This window comes from Anopheles maculipalpis, chromosome 2RL, assembly GCF_943734695.1.
Source record: "Anopheles maculipalpis chromosome 2RL, idAnoMacuDA_375_x, whole genome shotgun sequence".
In the NCBI taxonomy this organism is placed as follows: Eukaryota; Metazoa; Arthropoda; class Insecta; order Diptera; family Culicidae; genus Anopheles; species Anopheles maculipalpis.
This window is the reverse complement of record NC_064871.1, coordinates 73850238-73869465: the sequence shown is the minus strand read 5'-3', so window position 1 is coordinate 73869465 and position 19228 is coordinate 73850238. Positions and strand designations below refer to the sequence as shown.

At 43.0% G+C, this 19228-nt stretch overlaps 2 protein-coding genes across 5 annotated transcripts in view; one reads left to right on the top strand and one right to left on the bottom strand.

Annotated features, from left to right (window-relative positions):
* Positions 1-8143, top strand: part of LOC126568766 (nephrin-like) — an 80426-nt gene extending 72283 nt beyond the window's left edge. Inside the window, exons 13-24 of one of the 2 annotated variants that reach the window (XM_050225375.1) lie at positions 165-329; positions 416-562; positions 746-880; positions 1786-1866; positions 2001-2201; positions 2337-2927; positions 5089-5232; positions 5594-5664; positions 5852-5966; positions 6112-6287; positions 6369-6995; positions 8032-8143. In XM_050225375.1, coding sequence (XP_050081332.1) covers positions 165-329; positions 416-562; positions 746-880; positions 1786-1866; positions 2001-2201; positions 2337-2927; positions 5089-5232; positions 5594-5664; positions 5852-5966; positions 6112-6287; positions 6369-6926 — 2384 coding nt within the window. In that variant the 3' untranslated portion in view covers positions 6927-6995; positions 8032-8143. Of the gene's footprint in view, positions 1-164; positions 330-415; positions 563-745; positions 881-1785; positions 1867-2000; positions 2202-2336; positions 2928-3063; positions 3259-5088; positions 5233-5593; positions 5665-5851; positions 5967-6111; positions 6288-6368; positions 6996-8031 lie in introns of both variants that reach the window. The other variant, XM_050225374.1, reaches the window with a different exon arrangement.
* Positions 1-19228, bottom strand: part of LOC126556339 (integumentary mucin C.1-like) — a 521191-nt gene that overhangs the window by 291482 nt on the left and 210481 nt on the right. The window lies entirely within an intron of this gene.

Genomic DNA, 19228 nt, shown 5'->3' with positions numbered 1-19228 from the left:
GAAAGGTGGTAGAATACTTGTGGTGACTTCGTTGCGCTTGAACTGCTGCAAACTCATCACACCCACAAGACACCGGCGAGTCTATCGTCGGAGGTCCATAAACTTGTGAAGCGTCATTTCTTTCTACCACGACTGGTCCTTCTTTTATCTCGCCCTGCACACAGGTATGAATAACTCGTCGAAGCCAGGCCTGTGGGGTGGGTACGTTTCATCGCTCGAGCTGAAGGTGAACATCAGCCAGGACATGGACGGCAATGTGTACACGTGCCAGAGTGCTAACGAAGCGCTGCAACGCAACGTACACGAAGCCATCAAGCTGCAGGTGTTATGTACGTATAGTCTTTGGCAGTCAGTCGAAAACATCGCTGAACTTTGTATCTTACGCTTGTGGTGGCTTTGCCTATATGTTTCACAGATCCGCCAAAATTCAAACCACCACCATCGTCCACCGTCGTTGGTGCAGAAGGTGAACCGCTCACCGTGGCTATGGTAGCGACCGGAAATCCGATGTCCATCTCATACACCTGGACCAAGGATGGACTGCCGATCCTTTCCTCTACAGGTAGGAATCTAGAAATGCAAACAAGAAAAAAAAACTGCTCCAAAAAGCTCCTTAACTGCCACCTAGCTACACCCGAAATCCCTTCTCCCTTGGTTCCCTCCTAATCAACGAAATTAATCTGAGTGAAACTGTTTTCATCCACAATCGCACATCGCTACCTCCGTACGCAACACGTCCTACTAGGTGCGCAACGAATCGTCTCCGAGGGACCAATCCTGAACATCACCCGGCTCAACCGTAACGACACCGGCATCTACACTTGCGAAGCTGTCAACTCCCAAGGGTCGGCGATGATTAATATTTCCGTCGTAGTTGAGTGTAAGTACATGAATCAAACTTTGTCCGAGGCTAACCAAGCCCTTCTCCGCCACGCACCAAAGTTGCCGCCCGTGACATGGGAGATTGCTTTGCGACGGTACGGATACCGCACGGGCGGTACTTACACACGTACGCATTTGTCATTCGCTTTGGTTTCGGTCACAGCTTCCAATATTGAACCATGCCGCAGCTTTTTTGTTTTTTTTTTTGTTGTTTTGTGATTCTCCCAAGCACATTTTCCGACCGGCACGTCCGACCGATGGCCGACCGGTCCATTCTGCTAGCACGTTACACGGATCAATGCCTGGGGAACTCTCCCGACATTCCCCGGGCCTCGAAGAATCCGGGTAGGGTTTCAAGTTTGCAAACGGCTTACCGGTGTGTCTCGTATGGCAACGGTCAGCGGCGTGTATTGAGCGTGAAAGACAAATGGTTTTCATTGCGAAGCCGTTCGAGAATGGAGAAGGGAAAGATTTTTCCGCTTTTCCAGCTCTCCACCCATGGTCGGGGTTTTTTTTTTTTTTTGGAGCACGAATATGTTTGTGTGCTGAGGCACAGTCACACGGATAGTATGCAGCAGGCATCCCGGATGTGTCCGGAAGCATTTATACGTCAACGGTGCAAATAAAAATTTATTACATTTTATGGATTAATGCATCTGCCTGTGGACATTAATCTGGATGAAATTGTCCACCGAAATGAATGGCGGAGGCTTGTTTCGGTGTGGAGAGAGAGAGAGAGAGAGAGATACAGAAGAAGCTGACACACATGGTCTACTTCCCAGAACAGTGAGGTTAGACGAAGATGTGTTGATCAGTATTTTTAGGTTAAATATTTTTACTATGAGCTGTTGTTGACATTTTTTTGACAAATTTATTTCCTTCGCTTGCTTCCTTTCACAACAGATGGTGCATCGATACAATCGATATCGGAAAACGTTACCGTCAGTCCGGGCGAGGAGGCAATGCTTTCCTGTACAGTCGAAGGTAAGTGGAAAACTACAATCTGGACGGGTATTGTACGTTTGTCGACTAAAGCGCCAAAGTGTGTTACAAAATCAGGTCACCGAAAATACAAACGATTCCATTCAATGGTACAATTTGTTGTGCATTTTCCACAGGAAAACCACTAACGGAAGAGCACATACGGTGGGAACGCATCGGGTACGATATGACCATCAAAACGTCCACCACGTTCGCGAACGGGACGAGCTATCTGCACGTGAAAAATGCTCGCCGGGAGGATGTCGGCAATTTCCGCTGCATTGCCGATAATCGTGTGGCCAATCCGACCAGCCGGGACGTATTATTAATTGTGAAATGTAAGCGATTGCACGTCTGCTCTATTTCGTTTGTTCTATTTGCCTCTTGCTACAGTTTGTGGCCTTTCCGAAAACTGGATAACAATTTGGATAACCGCTTTATGTAATCTTTCCCATTTCTCCACCACTAATTAGTTGCACCGGAAATCGACAAATCACCGGTAATGTTACGTGCCGCGGCAGGTTTCGGTGAGCGTGCCCGGTTGCCTTGCAGGGCACAGGCCGCTCCAAGACCCAAATTCTACTGGTCCCGCTCTGGGCAGGTGCTAAATGTGAATCAGTCCGCCAAATTCTACGTCGAGCACAAGCAGATCGATGCGTTGACGTACGAATCGATACTGGTCGTCGAACGGGTCGCGTCCAACGATTACGGTCTGTACGAGTGTATTGCCCGCAACGAACTGGGCAACGTGAAGGAGAAGGTACGGCTCGATGTGACCTCCCCACCGGACCCGCCGGTAAGCTTAAACGTCCTGAACGTGACACACGACTCAGTGACACTTGCCTGGACGCCCGGGTTCGACGGTGGCATGAAGGCGAACTACCGCATCCGATACCGGGAGGTGAACAGTGACCGTTACTGGTACGAGGACAGTCAGCCGAATTCGTACAAATTGACAATTGGAGGTTTACGCATGAACACGCTGTACGTCTTTTCGATCATGGCATCGAACGGGCTTGGTTCCAGCCGCTATCTGCCCGATGTAACACGGGCTCACACGAAAGGTAAGTGTCCCTGGTTTGGGGAATGCGTCTCCCTCCCCTATCCCCCCTCCCATCATAGACTAGACATAATCTTAAATGTACCTTGATGATGTAATAAACTTCCTTCCCAAACTGCCCTCCAAAATCGTGTCATCAGACACGCCACCGTCACAGCCAGCCTCATCGCTTGGAAGCAAAACGGCCACGTCTCAGTCGACCGGTGGCGCAATCGGTGCATCCGGTATCGTGCTGCTAATCGGCGTCGCTGCCGGTATCTGTCTCGTGCTGCTCAACATCATCCTGATTGGATGCTGCATTCATCGGCGAACCGTTCACAAGCGCATCAAGCGGGGTAAATGTCCTGTGCCGCATCGCATCGCAACTCTGGGTTTTATCGTTCGAGGTCCGGTTGAATGCCGGTGGCAAATGGATGTGGGCAGAGCGTTCTTTTCCGTTTGGCGCGGTTGTCGTCTTCCGAGTGCTTTCCGCATTCGCACAAGCTCGTCAACGATTCTCGTGAGACATTTGCTAGCAAGGAAAGGGAATAAGGGAGTTAGTTCGTCAAATCGTCGTCTTCTTCAATGCGTTGAATCTTTGCCTTTCCATCAGATGTATCGATCTATCAATCATTCTCATCGCCCCCTTTGCATTGTCCCTTTCCATCTCTCAGTCTCTCTCTCTCTCTCTTCTGCCACGAGTGACAACGATGCAGCTAATGATGGTTGCACTGCTTGCTTGGGAGGTTAGTGACGGATCGATACATTGCTTCCGATTCCGGTAACGCACCATTAGCCACTTGTTACGGGTGCATTCAGGGGAAACGATAACGATGCAAATTGCACTCCGCGCGTGCACATACACAAAGACACGCCAGGCACGGAAGTGGCACCGGGGTAGTGGGATCAGAAGAAGAAAATCGCTTTCAATAGAGTGCACCGCACTGTGATGATGCTTTGTGACAAGTAACAAGTTACTATTCCGATGACGTTGACGCTTTATTCCTCGAATGTTTCACGAAGAGAAAAATAGAGTTTGAAGGGATAACAAGAGATAGAGAGGGGCACAGAATGGGAGGAAAATAAAATCGATTTATTTCGTTAACGCATCTACTTTTACTTTGTCGATCGAATATCGGCAACAACGAAAAAAGCTTTGAACGAAAAGCAAACAAAAATGTGAACATTGATGGAAAACATTGTTTTGTTAGTTTTTTTGTTACTCCTTTTGCACCTAAAAGCGTTGTAATAGGCTTAACGAACTCTTGTGTTTTTGTTATCGACTCAATTATTAGTTATTTTTGCACGGAGTAATTGAGTTTGACGATGTGTCCTGGCTCCTTATCCTTGTTCGAACAAGCAAACAAACGTATTTGTTAGCTTTTTCATGCAGTGTTTGTAGTAGGGAGTAGGTAGTATTCATATTTATTTGTTTTTTTTTGTTAATGTCATAAAAAAATTGGTTTATTTGAATTGTTTTACGGGTTTTTATTCTTCCCCTTGGATTAACGTCCTGCTTGGTCATGCCAATCATCGCTATGGTTGCTCAACTTACTGATATCAAATAGTTGGATAATCAAGTCTTCATTAAGGGGGAATGATCCGGATGGAATATAAACCTTATAATTATAAAACAAAAATATTTTGAATTTTCAGATTAATTGAAAAATATATTTCAGGCTGAAAATGTCTTGCCAATACACAGTGTATTTGGTGGGACCGAAGAGAAATTGTGTACCATGAGTTTTTTCCATGTTATTGACATTACAGTTTTATGTCTTCTATCGTCATTTTGATAGTTTATAGCTTGCATTTGGTCTGCAATAGCTCGAATTGACTTTAAGAATTGATGCCTCTTATGTCCTCATAATACATAGGCCTGAAGAAATTTTCAAAGAATTTAAAGAAAATTGATCGTTCTGTTTGAATTGTTCTAAGTTAGAAGTAAGTTGGTTCTAGAACTGCAGATGTTTACTGATAAGATCGAACAATAACTCGGTAGATGTAATTTTCCCCAACAAATCGCCTTTCTTCCCAATTATTTTTGTTTTGTATTTTGTCTTTATTTAATTTTTCGTGATTTTTGTTTAAATTTGTAGTTTATTTTATTCTTCTAAATTCTCTTGCTTGTTTCTTAATTTGCTTATGTTGTTTTATTTTTCTTTATTTTATAATTTCTAAAGCAGGTCCCGGGGTGGATGTTCCAGAAATGGTGCAGAGTGCAGAAATTCCCAGCTTTGTTATATTTTGCATAGCCCTAGCGGCCCTCTGTCTGTTAGCAGTCAATGCAGGTCTAGTGATTTGGTGTATCGTACGAAAACGAGCAAAAGGTAAGCTAGGAATTATAATTTTCACATAAATTAACACACCCACAACCGGGAAATTCGAAACAACTCATTTGGCAGCTAATTTCTTTGGAAAATTCTAACCATCTCGCTGTGGTTTTTTTGAACTTCTAACTTTGCGGAAACTAAATTCAAAATCTTCCACTAACCCATGACGCGCGTTTCGAAATGATTGAAGAGTTGTTCAAAGGAATATCTCATTTACGGAAAAGAACGTTCAGCTCGGTGCATTACGCCAGAAGAGACTCTAGCTAAACTAGAACAGTGCTCAGAGCATGTCAATCGGTGCCTCTTCTTCTTCTATTGTCAAGTACGACACACTAAACGTCATTGCATTTTGTTACAGGCGAAACGCTGTCTAGTGTCTCGGAAAAGAGTGACGCTTACTCAACCGACGCTAATCGTCCTGACTATACGGTAGGTGCCTCTTAACCCAGATATACTTGTGCCCGCTCGCAAGTCCTGCTGGCCTATAAGTGGAAGTCTAACGTCTATGTGTGTGTGTTCACTTTCCTCTTCATTTGCTCTCTTTTCCAACAATTCGCACGGTCACATCTCGCACTGCACCTTCGTATAACTCATCGTGACAATGAACAATTAACAGGATGACACTACCAGCAAATCTGCTTCGACATATCTCGTGGAAAATGGGGACATGCCGCCACCACGCTACCAAAAGGAGGGCACCTTACCCCCGTACCCTAACAATATCAATGGAGGTGGGTTTCACTTAAACGGTTTTCTTGTCTCGATGTAACGCAAAAGGGCTCATCAAGAATATTGTTCTTATCCGAATGTACGAGCTCACGTTCATGTGCAATCGAATAACTGCTGACTTCTATTTATTGTCTACTAAAAACGTAGCTTATGCGCGTACCTTACCCCATCCACGGCACAACCCGGTGAACTATCAGCAGCGAAGCCACGATGATCAGATGATCGAACGCAGCAGCTACGTAACAGCTCCGTCCCCTGGACCACCGTTTGATGGGTCCTACTACAACATGAACAGCGATCGCTATCTCTCCTATCCCCCAATGGTACGTGTATAAACGATCGTTAAATTGTAGAACTCTACTTGAACGCCGCCATTTTTGCCATACCCCTTTTGACACTAACAGCAAGACTACTCAGCAATGGAGATGTCGACACCTCCACCACCAGTAATACCGGCACTGCCCAAAAACACGGGCACACTAACCCGCACAACTCGTCCGATGGTGCCACCGCCGGACGTCACCTACCACGCCCAGTCCGTGGTGAATGAAAGCTCCTCGTCGCCGCAGCACATGAGCAGCAGCCTGAGCAACACGATCATCGGTAACGCTGTGCCATCGCAAGCGCCCGTACCAGCACCGAAACCGCTCCAGGGTATCCTGAAGGACCCGAAGCGCAACAGCAGTGCCAGCAACAGTAGCCAGCATCAGCAGCTACAGCACGGCGCACAACTGATTGCAGTGCAGAACCCATCGCCGGTCCCGCTGGTGGGTGGTGTGCCAGGACTTCCGCTGGTTGGCAGTACCTTCCTTGGGGCGGCCAGTGGTGCGAACGGAGGCACGGGTGGAGCGAGCAGTTTGGGTAACAGCTTGCTGATCGGTACGTACGATCCGAGCAGTACAAATTTGAGCTCGTTCAACGCTTCGTTCGGATTCACCGATGCCGATGGACATTTGGTGTAAGATGGGATGCGGGCTGCGACTCCACGTTGCCAAAAGCGGCGCAGATGTAATTTTCTCATGAATAAGAAGGTAAGTTTTTGAATGCATTCGGTGATATATTTTGTGTATTTTTACAGAGACTATAAAAATTGAGCTATTTAATATGAAATCTTAAATACAAAAGAGCTGTTTCATACCTTCGACGATGCTTGGTTCCATAATTTCTCCTCTTTACCAGTTTTTCCAATTTCAAAGCACTTTAGATTCTTTTGATGTCTTTTTTGAAGATATTGATTGCACAAAAATACCAAACTCTATTTGAAAACGATGGAGATTTGGAATTTCTAGATAAACTGTTCTCATGTTTAGCCTGAGATCACCAGAACACAGTCTGAGATGATTTAATGACGAACAATATCAATAATATCTTTACTCCTTGCACTTGGTGTTATCCCAGACTCATTCTCGGTTGTCAATTTGTGACCACCACCGCCAAGGGCGCTTCCTGGTGGGATTTTTGTATCTAAATATTCTCCAAAATGCTCGCCTCCCTGTCAGCAGATCTGGACATCTATTTCGCCCGGAACAAATGAGTCCCAAGCGTCCTTAGGGCTTGAACCGCCATTATTTCAGTTCAACTCTTTTCTAAGGCAATTTTGGCAAGAGGGCACTAGAGACCACGCCTGGTGATGTGTTGTCCAGGCGCATTATGTTATAGCAAACTCAAATTTTGGCTATAGATAATTCAGAATTCTGCACCTATTTATGATGTCTTACTGGACTAATACAAAAGCAATATTTGCTGCTCTAATTTTTTATATTGCCGAAATTAGTTCCTCTAAGTTATTGTTTGCTGATATCAGAAAGTTCGGAAGCAATGAAACGTTTAGATTTTACGAGTTTTGAATGAAAACTTCTATTGTAATTGCTTTTATCAGTTTTTATGACTTTTCTTAAACATTTCAAATGTATTTACTTTGATTGTTGCTGAATTCTTGACCTACAGGATATAAGTTTAATTTAAACTTAGCACACAGCTATAGAGCACGATAACAATGTCTTGAATGACAATTAATCTTTTCTCCTTCACTCTTTTTTCTTCCCCTTTTCCCTCGCCTCATTATAGCGTGTTTGAACGCTGTGTTGACTGTGATAAAACTTTGCTAGCATAATGTGTAATTACGCGAAAAGGATCTAGAAAGAATGATGGCCGTTAGCTGTTAGCAGTGAGCTTTACCCGAGGAGAGGATAAGGATCGTGTCGTGCCGTGATGATGATCGTCCACCTCCAACAGGAAAAAAAAGGTAGCGGGTGTTCGGAATGAGCTGTAAGTAGCGCACTTTTATCGATACATCTAAGTGAGCCTGGTCGGAACATGCATATTACTGCCGTTCATTGACCTGCAGAAAACCCATTTACGTTGCTCGGTTGTGAGTAAGTGAGCGAGTGGAAGTACATCGCTGTAAAAGTAAAACAAAACTGAAAAGGAAAAGCTTCGTAAAAGCTGCTGTAAGTACTCTAATTAAACGAAAAGAGAGAAGAAAGAAGAAAAAACAATGAAAGATAAAACAAGCAAAAACAAAACAAATCAAGAATTTCAAAATGCTACCATACCGGTGCGGCGGGTTTGCAGCGCTAAAATACATACATCTATAAATATATATAAATATATATATACATATTCACACTTTAAAAAGGGTTCATATTCATATATTATGTAAACAAAAAGAAGCATGAAACCGGCGCGTTGGTTAAGCGAAACGGAGTGAGAGCTACAAAGTGAGCGGCAAACTGGAAGCGGAGGCTCAACATTCAAAACGCATACGTTTTTGGTAAATGCGGAAGCCATCTTCTCCGCAGCTCAAACGCTTGTGTGAAAGCATTCTGTTTTCCATTTTTTTGCCTCCTTTCTTTTGAGACGGATAATCAAAACCGGCAAACAAACAAACAAGAAAAAACAAGAGCTAGCATCCAAAATAAAGTTATAAATCAATAAATGCAAACCATGACAGTGAAAAACGTAACAATCGAAACACAAAACATAGCTAACAGTTAGCCAACCAGCGCTAGTGCGTGGTGGCTAGGGGAAGGCATGGAGACGGAGAGGAACTAACGAAGGTGAGGTAACAAAACAAACGCAGTGTACAAAGAAACATAAATCAAATTAAGCAGGTTGAGTTGAAAGTGTGTGTGTGTAAATACAGTGCGCGAGCAGACAAGCAAAAACATGGAAAAGGCTCGTTACAAGCAAGCAGGAAAGTGAGAAAAAAAGTGGAAAAATAAATAATAATAAAAAAAAAGTGTAGCGTGTAAGGTTCGCAGAAGAGGACAACAGGAGAAGAGCAAACAAAAACAAAAACAAAAGAGAAACACTCTTAAAAACGCAGACAAACATCCAGTACTGATTAATACTTATGAAGCTAAGTCTAATTTTTAAATTTAAACCACAGTAACACACACACAAAGACAACTACTGAGCTAGTAAAATTGCAAAAACAAAAACAAAAAACATGTAAAGTCGAAAATGCAGTAAACAAACGAATCTCTGATACCGAATTAAATACTCACTCATCGTTAAAAAAGGGCTCGCAGGACGGGGCGGCAGAATGGCTTGCGGGAAACTCACGGTTCCACGGCCTAGTGTTTGCCTGCGTTTTGCCGAGCGAATATTCGCTAACGTAAAATACTTTTAATTTATTTTACACAACCCCTGTATCGTTGTATGATAATAACATAGTTACAGTAATACGTGCCCTACGTTCGTATTTGTTCGTTGATAGTGAATAATACGTTTTTCTTTTTTATTAAATGCGGTGTGTCGAAAAGCCCTTTTACTATTATTATGATTATTACTATTGTAATTACAATCTGCAATCACCATTTTTACCCGCTCTGATCTGATCTGATGAATTCATAACCAAAGGTAAAACCAGTGCGCAGCATGTGTGTATGTGTGTTCGTGCGTGTGTGTGTGTGCGTGTCTGTGAGTGTCGCCCAATATTGGCAGCATAAAGTAATGTAAGTAAATAATACAAAACAACAGTGAAGTAGTAATATTACCGGCCCCACGCGAATACCGGGAAGCGGGCGTCTGTGGTCGGTTATGGGACATAAAAACTCTCAGAAGCACACACACACACGTGCACAGATACAAACATATGCGTGTCTTCTTTATGTCTAGGGCATGTTTAAGGATATTTGTTCACGGTTACGAATGCAGCGTGCGGGAGCTTTGGGGAACGGGGAATGGGAATGGGCAGTAGAGGTTAGCAGAAGTTTAGTGAAATAGTTTTATTTTCTACTTCAGGTAGTAATGAGTAAGCATTTAAAATAAGTTAATAAACTTCGAGATTTTATAATTAAATCAGCATGACCATGAACCAAGAAGGGTTTGTTTCGTGTTCATTGTTTTCTTCCCCATTGAATGTATCACAATTATGTGAGGACTCTACGCCGAGTGTAAGTATTTGTAATTTCAGTTTCAGGCTTTAACGACATCATCTGTATTGGAAGCCTCAGAGACACATGTAAGTATCAAAAACATAATATCGTTTATAGTTTAATAATTTAATTTATTCCCTGAAGAACGGCCAGGCAATTCATGAGAAGGCTTCTGGTTGGGATATATTTCCTTCTCCCTCCATTTAAAAGCACTTTTTCCCGGGGTGGGTTTGGTTGATGGTGTGTTGATTTGCGATTGTTTCGTCCTTTGGTTCGAGTGGTGTAGATGATAATGTTTTGGATCGTCTCATTTTCTTGCTGCCAGTTCCCACGCATCGACACGCTATTTATCATTGATGGTGTGTTACAAACCAGCATACTTTAAGCGTTCTTTTCAGTCTAAAGAAGTCTTCGATTATCCTGATGCTGACAACAGTATCGGAGAACTACAGAAATTTGCTTACCCATTTTTGAATCATTGGAGATGTGACTTGACTACTTCAGTATCATTGGTTCTGCAACCATCTGACCCAGAAAATCGCGCATCGTTACAGCGAGGGTTTTCCCTAATGCCCGAACGGCTGCTAAAAGTCTGAGTCTTGCCGAAAATATGTAGAAAATGTGCATTCATCTCTAGGCATGTGATGATGCAGTCTAGGCATTATGCGAATAAACACACGATCCACCGGTCGTTAAGCCCGTGAAACCAGGACCTTGTGGCAAGATGGAATGCAGGAATCTTCCGAATCTATCGTCATCCCACATGCTCTGGAAGAGCGAGCCATGCACCGATGGTGCGGATAAACACGTGAGCGGAAATCGATCCCTCAAAATCCGTCTGTATGAATAAATATATTGAGTATTTTAATGATTATACTTTTCCACAAAAAATCTGTAAACTGTTATGTAGCGAAGATCATTTGAAATATTCTTCGTGTCTGCTCGCAAAAAGATATCCAGAATAAGAAGAAGATAAGAAGAAGAATTTCGTTCTACGGACACCTTGTTGTGGAGAAGAAGAAACTCGGACTTATAATCGCGACGAGAACGGAACAACGTGATTGCTAGCGGTGCGGACCAATATCTTTCTTTTATCTGACTGTCCTGGCAGTCTGGAGATTCTAGATGAGAATCTTCCTTACAAGAACGTTGGAGACAACGAGGCCTTACCTTTGGCAGGAGACTCTCGATGCTCATCGGTGGAGCAAGACAGCCAGGTGACTTTGGATGTTCAGAAGGAATATCCCTTACTGGCATGTTGGAGGTTTGAAGCCTTACCTTGGGTAGGGGGACACTCAAACCTCTAGAAAAAGTTGAACGCAAGGTTTAGCTTGTTATACCTCCTCTCTCCATCTGCCTGTCTGTGGGGAGGCTTCCTAGACCGCTTTATTTATTCCCAATTCTTACAATAGTAGTTGCTCGTTTTTTGCAACCGATATTTGTTCCTTTTTGGTTTTTCTTTTTCATATTGAATTTAGTACAAAAATGTTTACGTACGTCCAATGTATGTCACTCACAAGCCGGATGCGCTGGTAAGTGTTTGAGTGTTCATGTTAAGGCGTGCGCGTGGTCAAAATAGCTGAATGTATGTAATGTAATGTTAAATTGGTAAATTTCTACTCACCGTATAATGGTACGTAACGCTTGTTGTATGCGAAATAATGTATACTCTAGTGCGATGTTTAGCAGATATGCTACACTTGACGATACTATAGGAGGCCACATAAGTGTCCACATGGGATTTGAACACCAGTTCTAGCATGTGAAGTTCGTCTCCGCTGTCACTTCTACAATCAATTGTTAAAAAGGAATTGTAGTTTCTGGTGGGGGCGGTCCAGTGGTATAGGTGACAGAGGCGCTGGTCTTAAAAAAGGCAGGACCGAGGATCAAATCCCATCCGGACTGGCTGTTCTGTGAGGACTGTTTGCTTAGAAGGTCGTTAAGCCAAAAAGAAGAATAAGAAGTTTCTAGTAGAAATAGCACGGTTTCACAGACGGATAGTATCGTAAACAGTCGCAAAATGTCTGTTGGAAGCGCATCCCATCAGAATCCTGAAACTATTTGCAGCCAATGTTTTTTTCTCCGATGATTCTTGCCTGTTGTTCTACATGTGACCCTCACCCATTTTTCCTATCATATCAGACGACTAGGTATCTAAAATTTGTTTGCAATTTTTTATAATTTTGCCTTGTTAAAGAATATGCCAAACTGCGGACAAATCAAACAAGCAGTTTATCGGTTCTTTATTACCAATATTTTGTCATTAAATTTTATTCCTTTAATTGCTGTAGATTGTTGCGTCTTTTCCTTGGCTTAGCGACCTTCTAGGTCACGGATTGAGTTTGAACCCCTCCTGATGTCATCTAACCATCGGGCCACCCTTTAATTCTTACATGATTATTACCTATAAGAATGGAATTACTCAAATAAATGCTTCATCTTGCAAAAGAAAGCACAGTGAAGGGATCAGAATTTCCTACCTACCGTTCCGAGTGCATCTGTATTCTGAGGTCAAGTGACTATGGGTGATGAGCCCATCGTCTTAAAGTTATTACGTATTAACAGACCCAGTTCCTCTCCCTTAGTGATTGTTCATGTTAAAGCCAAAACCAAACAAATAAACTGACGCCTGAGTCCAAGATGCATCACATTAAAAAACAATTCTTCTTTTTTATCCTACAACTTCTGGCTTTCCTTGACTTCGTTTAACCGGTATCTGGACATTCGCTCACCGCCTTTAAACGTTAAAAATTCTTAACGTTTTACACGTTATTATATCTTTATTTCAAAGGTCCACAATTCTGTTAGGTGGTAGGAAGCTTCCCCTTTTTGATATTTTTATCTTTTTCCGGAAGTGAGAAAATTGTTAACAACTCAAAATAGTAATACGGCTAGCGGTGAGAGAATGTCTGTATTTGTTGAGGTTAGTTCATTTTTAGTTATTCGACTGTTTTACTGCAAATCAATTTATGACGCGGGGTCATTCAGCAAAGAATCTTTCAAATTAGTCTTTGTCAATTTAAAACTATTTAGTCAAAAAATCGGTCTTACCAAGCAGAGTGCTACCAGAGAATTACCTGCCAACTCTGCGCTATTTTTGAACTGTATCACACCAATGAATTAAACTCAGTTTGCTAACCGCTTTGCAAAAGACCACCAAGAATCTTGGGACAAAAATACTTTTCATATCTTTCAATATCACAAAGCTATATAGATTTCTTGCATTTGCTGGATAATGATGTTCAAAAAATAGTAGAAAAGAAGGTAATCGAAGAATAATATAGAATGGAAAACATTCCCTTATTAAAGTTAAAATTATACAACATATACAAAGCATCAAGCGACTATCATTATAATTATATTAAGAAAAACCTATAACAAGAATCGCCCTTCCATCAAGTCCTACACCATGTACTAATAACTCATAATCCAGGTTCGCTTGCACCATGGAGCCACGAACATCTTGTACCGCTTTGCGACACATGGAAACACCATCAGCGTCACTGTTGGAAACCCAAGCACCCAAAATAAACCTTTCCCATCAGGGAAGTTGGAAATCTGTTGATACTTACTTTGCATAAATTGTTATCGATGTTGGCACGCGGGACGTCGTTTGGACGAGCGTGATTTGTGTTGTATACCCGCCCGGTCCAAGGCACTCGCGGAAGAACCGATCGAGCTAGGAGCGCTTGCTATTCCTAATCATTTTTACCGAACGAAAAACATTGCATAATAAATGGGGACAAAGCTTATGCGGGTTGTGCTCGGGCTGTCCGTTCTGGGCGGTGCAGGATGCTGCAACAAAATCCCAGGTTGGCCAAGGGTTCCTAGGGTTCCTAGCCCTGGCGCGTGGATCATTATTTTCATCGCGTCTTGGTAACGCGCTTTAAAAGTGAGTTGTTTTCATTGCCGACTCCTTCCGCGAGGGTGCGTGTGTTTTTAAAACGGAGGTGAAACGATGAATAATGGTTGAACGGGGCACTGAAGCTTGGGCACCTCGGGATCAACATGATTGTGCATAATTTAGCACAAATCGTAACCCTTGAACCGATCGACCGACCGATGTGTGGCGCGGTTGAGGCGTATGTCTGCAGGGAAATAATGTTGGGGCGGATGCAAAATGTAAAGTAGCGTTCGGGACGCCAGCAAAACATGCGGCACTAGACGCGGGTTCAAGATGTAATGTGCTTTCCAGATGTGTGCTAGCTATTTTAAAGGAAGCAGGACCTAATAGCAATCGTCCCAGCACTCGCCAACAGTCAGTCAATTAAATCCATTCCACCCGTTCCGTGTCTTGGAGCGAGTGGTTTGAGTGTTTTGTTCCTTGTGCCCTTCGATGTTGGCAGAAGGAGGCTCGGCTCGGGTAGCACGGCTTGTGGACCATAATTTGGTCGGAAATTCGCGATCGAAATCGTAAATAAGCGAACCGGGTGACCGCGTCGCTACGGCACGTCGCGGACGGTCGGGCACGATTCAACCGCCAGCTGACAGCCGACAGCAGGAACAACAAATTCATAAAATTATATAACATGAATATTAATCAGGCCTCCCTATAGGGAAATGATAATACCTGCTGCACATTAATAATGATAATTCAATTTATTATTTATGACCGCTGATAGTCTGTTGGTTTTCCGCTTTTCCTTCCTGAGCATTCGCACGCCGCTTTAAAGGCAAATACCGAGAACGGGCGACCGCTTTTTTGTGTTTGTACTTCCAGCAGTGGTAGTAACTGGTAGTAGTAGCTCACCGGTAGGTAGGCTCCATAATTTGGGCACAATTTTCCGTCCGACACCGTTCGACACCTGATCCGGTGGAACGATTCGCACCGGCTCAAATCCTCACCGGAAACCCACACACTCGCACACACACTGTCAACGTGCGCACGCTACCGAACGGCCGGAATCGGTAACATCCGGCTTCTTCCTATCGCTTATCCGGTCTCGCATAACTCTGGCGGGTGAAGCTGTTCGTGGTAGTTCTTGGGGGGTTTTTTAACGGAGCAGTGTGGTTGACCTTTCGCTCATCGTATCGGAAGCTAGGGTTGAAGGTTTGAGCTGAATGTAAAGCAGTTCCATCTGTTAGCAGACCGACTTCGAAGATTTGCTCCTTAGCGTTGTTCCTCATAATGGTCACTCTACAACTAAGTGATGGGTTTATGCAAAGGTGTGCCTTTTATACATTTTTTATCCTATGATATTAGTACAACGAAATGCTTATATTATGTGCAATGTTTCTTAAATTAAAATTAGTACTAAGTTGGTAAAAATTTTAAATTTTTAATGCATGAGTGGCTTTCAACCTTTCACATGTGTGACTAGTCAGAAGGAATGAATAATAGACTAGTATCATTGAAGAAAAATGTTACTTATCTTACCCTACTGAGACGAAATGGAAGATGGAATAACGATATTTTTTTACTGAATTTTTGCACAATGACAACTATTAAGCAATTATTCCACCATCAATGCAAAGTACTTATAAACTTACTCAGAATGACGAAAATATAGTTTTTACCCTTTCATTTAAAACATTTTCTGTTAGAACTCTACAATGTTCTGTTCTAGGTTCAATTCTATTAGTCTTACAAAAAACTACATGCACGTTGTTTATAATTGTGTGATCACTTAAGTGTTTAATAGGCATCCTTCTTTAATAAACAAAAAGTTACGCATGTTTTCTGAAACTAGATTTATTGTAAATTTTTTTTGAAAAAACCCCTTAGGAGGATGGGTAGTATGGCTAAATTGAGCGGGGGTGGAGATGGCCAGCGTCTATTCTCCATGTTAGGGGTGGCTGGTTGTCCCTTCTGTCCTTGCATCCGAAGGGAGTTTGGGGAAAGGACTTGCAAGCCTTCCCTAGAAAACAACTACCACAACGAAAGGGCAACAACAGAATATACCGCACTGGACCTATCGATACAGACCCCCGCAAGGAAAAAGGACTTAAGATTGGAGACTCGGAACTTGGAATAGTAGATCCCTTACAACTGATGGAAGCACCCGAATCCTGTTGGATGAGGTGCAGGCCCGCGGCTTCGTGTTAGTAGCACTTCAGCTGGAAGGGTTCAATGGTGCGTCAGCTCGGTACGGCGTTCATGATGCTAGGTGCGATGAAACAACGGGTGATTGGATGATGACCAGTCAACGAAAGAATGTGCAGGTTTAGGAATCGTGGCAGGTTCTTCAATCTGAGCATCATAAAAGTGCACAGTCCGCACCGAGAAGGAGCTTTTCGTTACGCAGCTGGAGAGGGAGGATGACCGCTGCCCCCAACATGATGTGAAGATCGTCATCGCAGACCTTAATGCTCAGGTCAGACGGGAGGAGGCATATAAACCAACAATTGGAAGCTTCAGCGCCCACCAGCTGACATGAGCATTCGCAGCACCTTTTCCCAGCATGAACCTCGGGTACACCTGGAGATCACCACTACAAACCTACTCCCAAATCGACCACATTTTAATAGACGGAAGGCACTTCTCGGATATTATCGACGTGAAAACGTACAGAGGCGCAAACGTCGACTCGGACCATTTCGTGGTAATGGTTAAGCTGCGCCAGAAACTCTCCGTGGTCAACAACCAACGGAGCAAGCCTACCCCAAGGCACATTCTGGGTTGGCTGAGGCGTACTGATGGGGCGGAGGCTGAGGCGGAGGCGTATGCAGGAATTCTGCTATCTTGGGAATGTCGTAACTTCGGATAATGATGTCAGCAGCGAATTACAGAGACGCACTGTGCAGCGGTATCGTGCCTACTACGGACTTCATCGTCTGCTGACATCCAGATGACTTCGAGACCGCACGAAATCTGTGATATATCGCACACTGATTCGCCCGGTGGTCCTATGTGGCCAAGAGTCTTGGACCATCACAGCGGAGGATGGAACCAGACATCCTGACGGTAGCAAAGACCGGGAGGATACGATGGCTCGGGCATGTTATGAGGATGCCGGACTCATGCCCCGCCAAGAAGGTGTTCGTCTGCGACCCCCCAGTTCGGCACGAGGCGTCAGGGAGCACAGCGAGATCAGGTGAAGGGTGATCTGTCGGAGATCGGGTTCCTATATGGATGGGAAGCTGCAGCCAGGGATCGAGTTTCCCTGCGACATGCGATGAGCTATAACGCATGCTATAACTCCAAACCAGAACATATCTTTTGTGTCATGACTTTAGTTTGTTACTTAAGTTCATTTCAGTTATGAAATGGCTTTCATTCTATAGTGGTTTTGATAGCTTATAATCGCTGGGTTCGAAGTCAGGTACACTCCTCCTCGGTATATTGACTTTATAGCTACTTGGCTGCTGTAAATTTTTACGATTTATTGTGATTTGAAACATTTTTGTTAACGGACAGAATTTTTGGAAATTAATATCCTTGAAAACAATGAAAGTCTAGAGCTATTGGTTTTGGTATCCTATCCTTGAATCTAGTGAATAAATGGGATGCGTTATGAATACTAATTTGAAACGATACAAGCTATTGATTACCAGTTTTAGAGGGCAGTTCACTCAGGATTTCCCACCGAATTTTGTTTTTCATTTGTCTATCGTGTCTGTATTACATTTTGAGTGAAGAGTATACGTTTTACATCAAGGAGGGACTTTAAGAATAGCCTTTTAAATTTTTTTGTTGCTATCTTTCCAGTTTTAGTTTTCATGTACGTGAGCAGTTTGTCCGTACTTGAGACGCGTGAGTAATAATTGGGCGTATTAATGATTTTATACAGCAACAACTTATTGAAAAACAGTTTTATTCAAAACTGTTAAGGGAGCAGTATAGATTTTTCTCTTTTTATTGTTAGATTTTCACCTAGTGGCTTTGATCGAAATTGAGACCTAAGCATTTAACTGAGTTAGACCAGGGGATCTCGTTTTGCTCTATCTTTAAAATCCTACAAGCTAACTTGCAAGGGCTAGTGCATCTGATGAAGAATAATGCCTCGGATTTGTCGCCGTTCAGTTTGAGCCTCCATCTCTTACAAGATGTAGAGCTTGCTACATTTATTTTGTTTACTGATTTTGTGTTTTTGTCATGTTGTTGCTGTTGGATAGGTGCAATTTCCTACCCCTCAAAGCATATGACAGATGACACCTGGGGAGGGAAGCATTGTCCAATCTGGTCATAAAACGAAAATCGATTCATTCCGGCAAAGTATTTCGTTCAATAAACACACACGCTTAAAACGAAGACTGCACTGTGTCTTGCTTTTCTCCCTTCCAACAGTTGCAATTGAATTATTTCTTTTGCGAAAGAAAAAAAAACTGTCTATGGAAACATTCTCGCATCGCGAAAGCTTTGAACGACACTTCAAAAGCATCGAGCGAGAAATAAAAACGAGAACTCAGCAGAATGAAACTTGACACTCAAAACAAGCATTTTTCCAATCGTCCATTGTAATGCAAAACGCAAGCTCTGAGATATTTCCACCGAGATAGTTCCACCTATGTGGCAATCACACAAAAATGAGCAGTTTTCGGGGATTACGAAAAATATTCTCTAGGGCAGGTCGACGATAGAAAACGACTTCCAAAGGACTTCTGTAGCAATCGGTACAATGTATTCGACGAACCTCTAAATCAATTCAATGTTTCTAATTTAATTCAGTAGAATAATATTTTATTTTATTCTGTGAATGTATTAGATGGACCACCGGGGATGGAGAAACGGGCGACAATGGTGCCAATCTTCTCGCATGTCATGGACACATGGATCGGCGATCTCCCTGAGTAAGGTCAGAATATCAAAGTACGTGATACCAGCAATTCTAGTAATCTATTCGATAGCCGGCGTTTACTAGAAGGTTGTTATACCAAGAAGAAGAAGAAGAAGAAGAAGAACCTCTATAGGAGGATCTGATTTAATCAATCTGTGCTTAAGA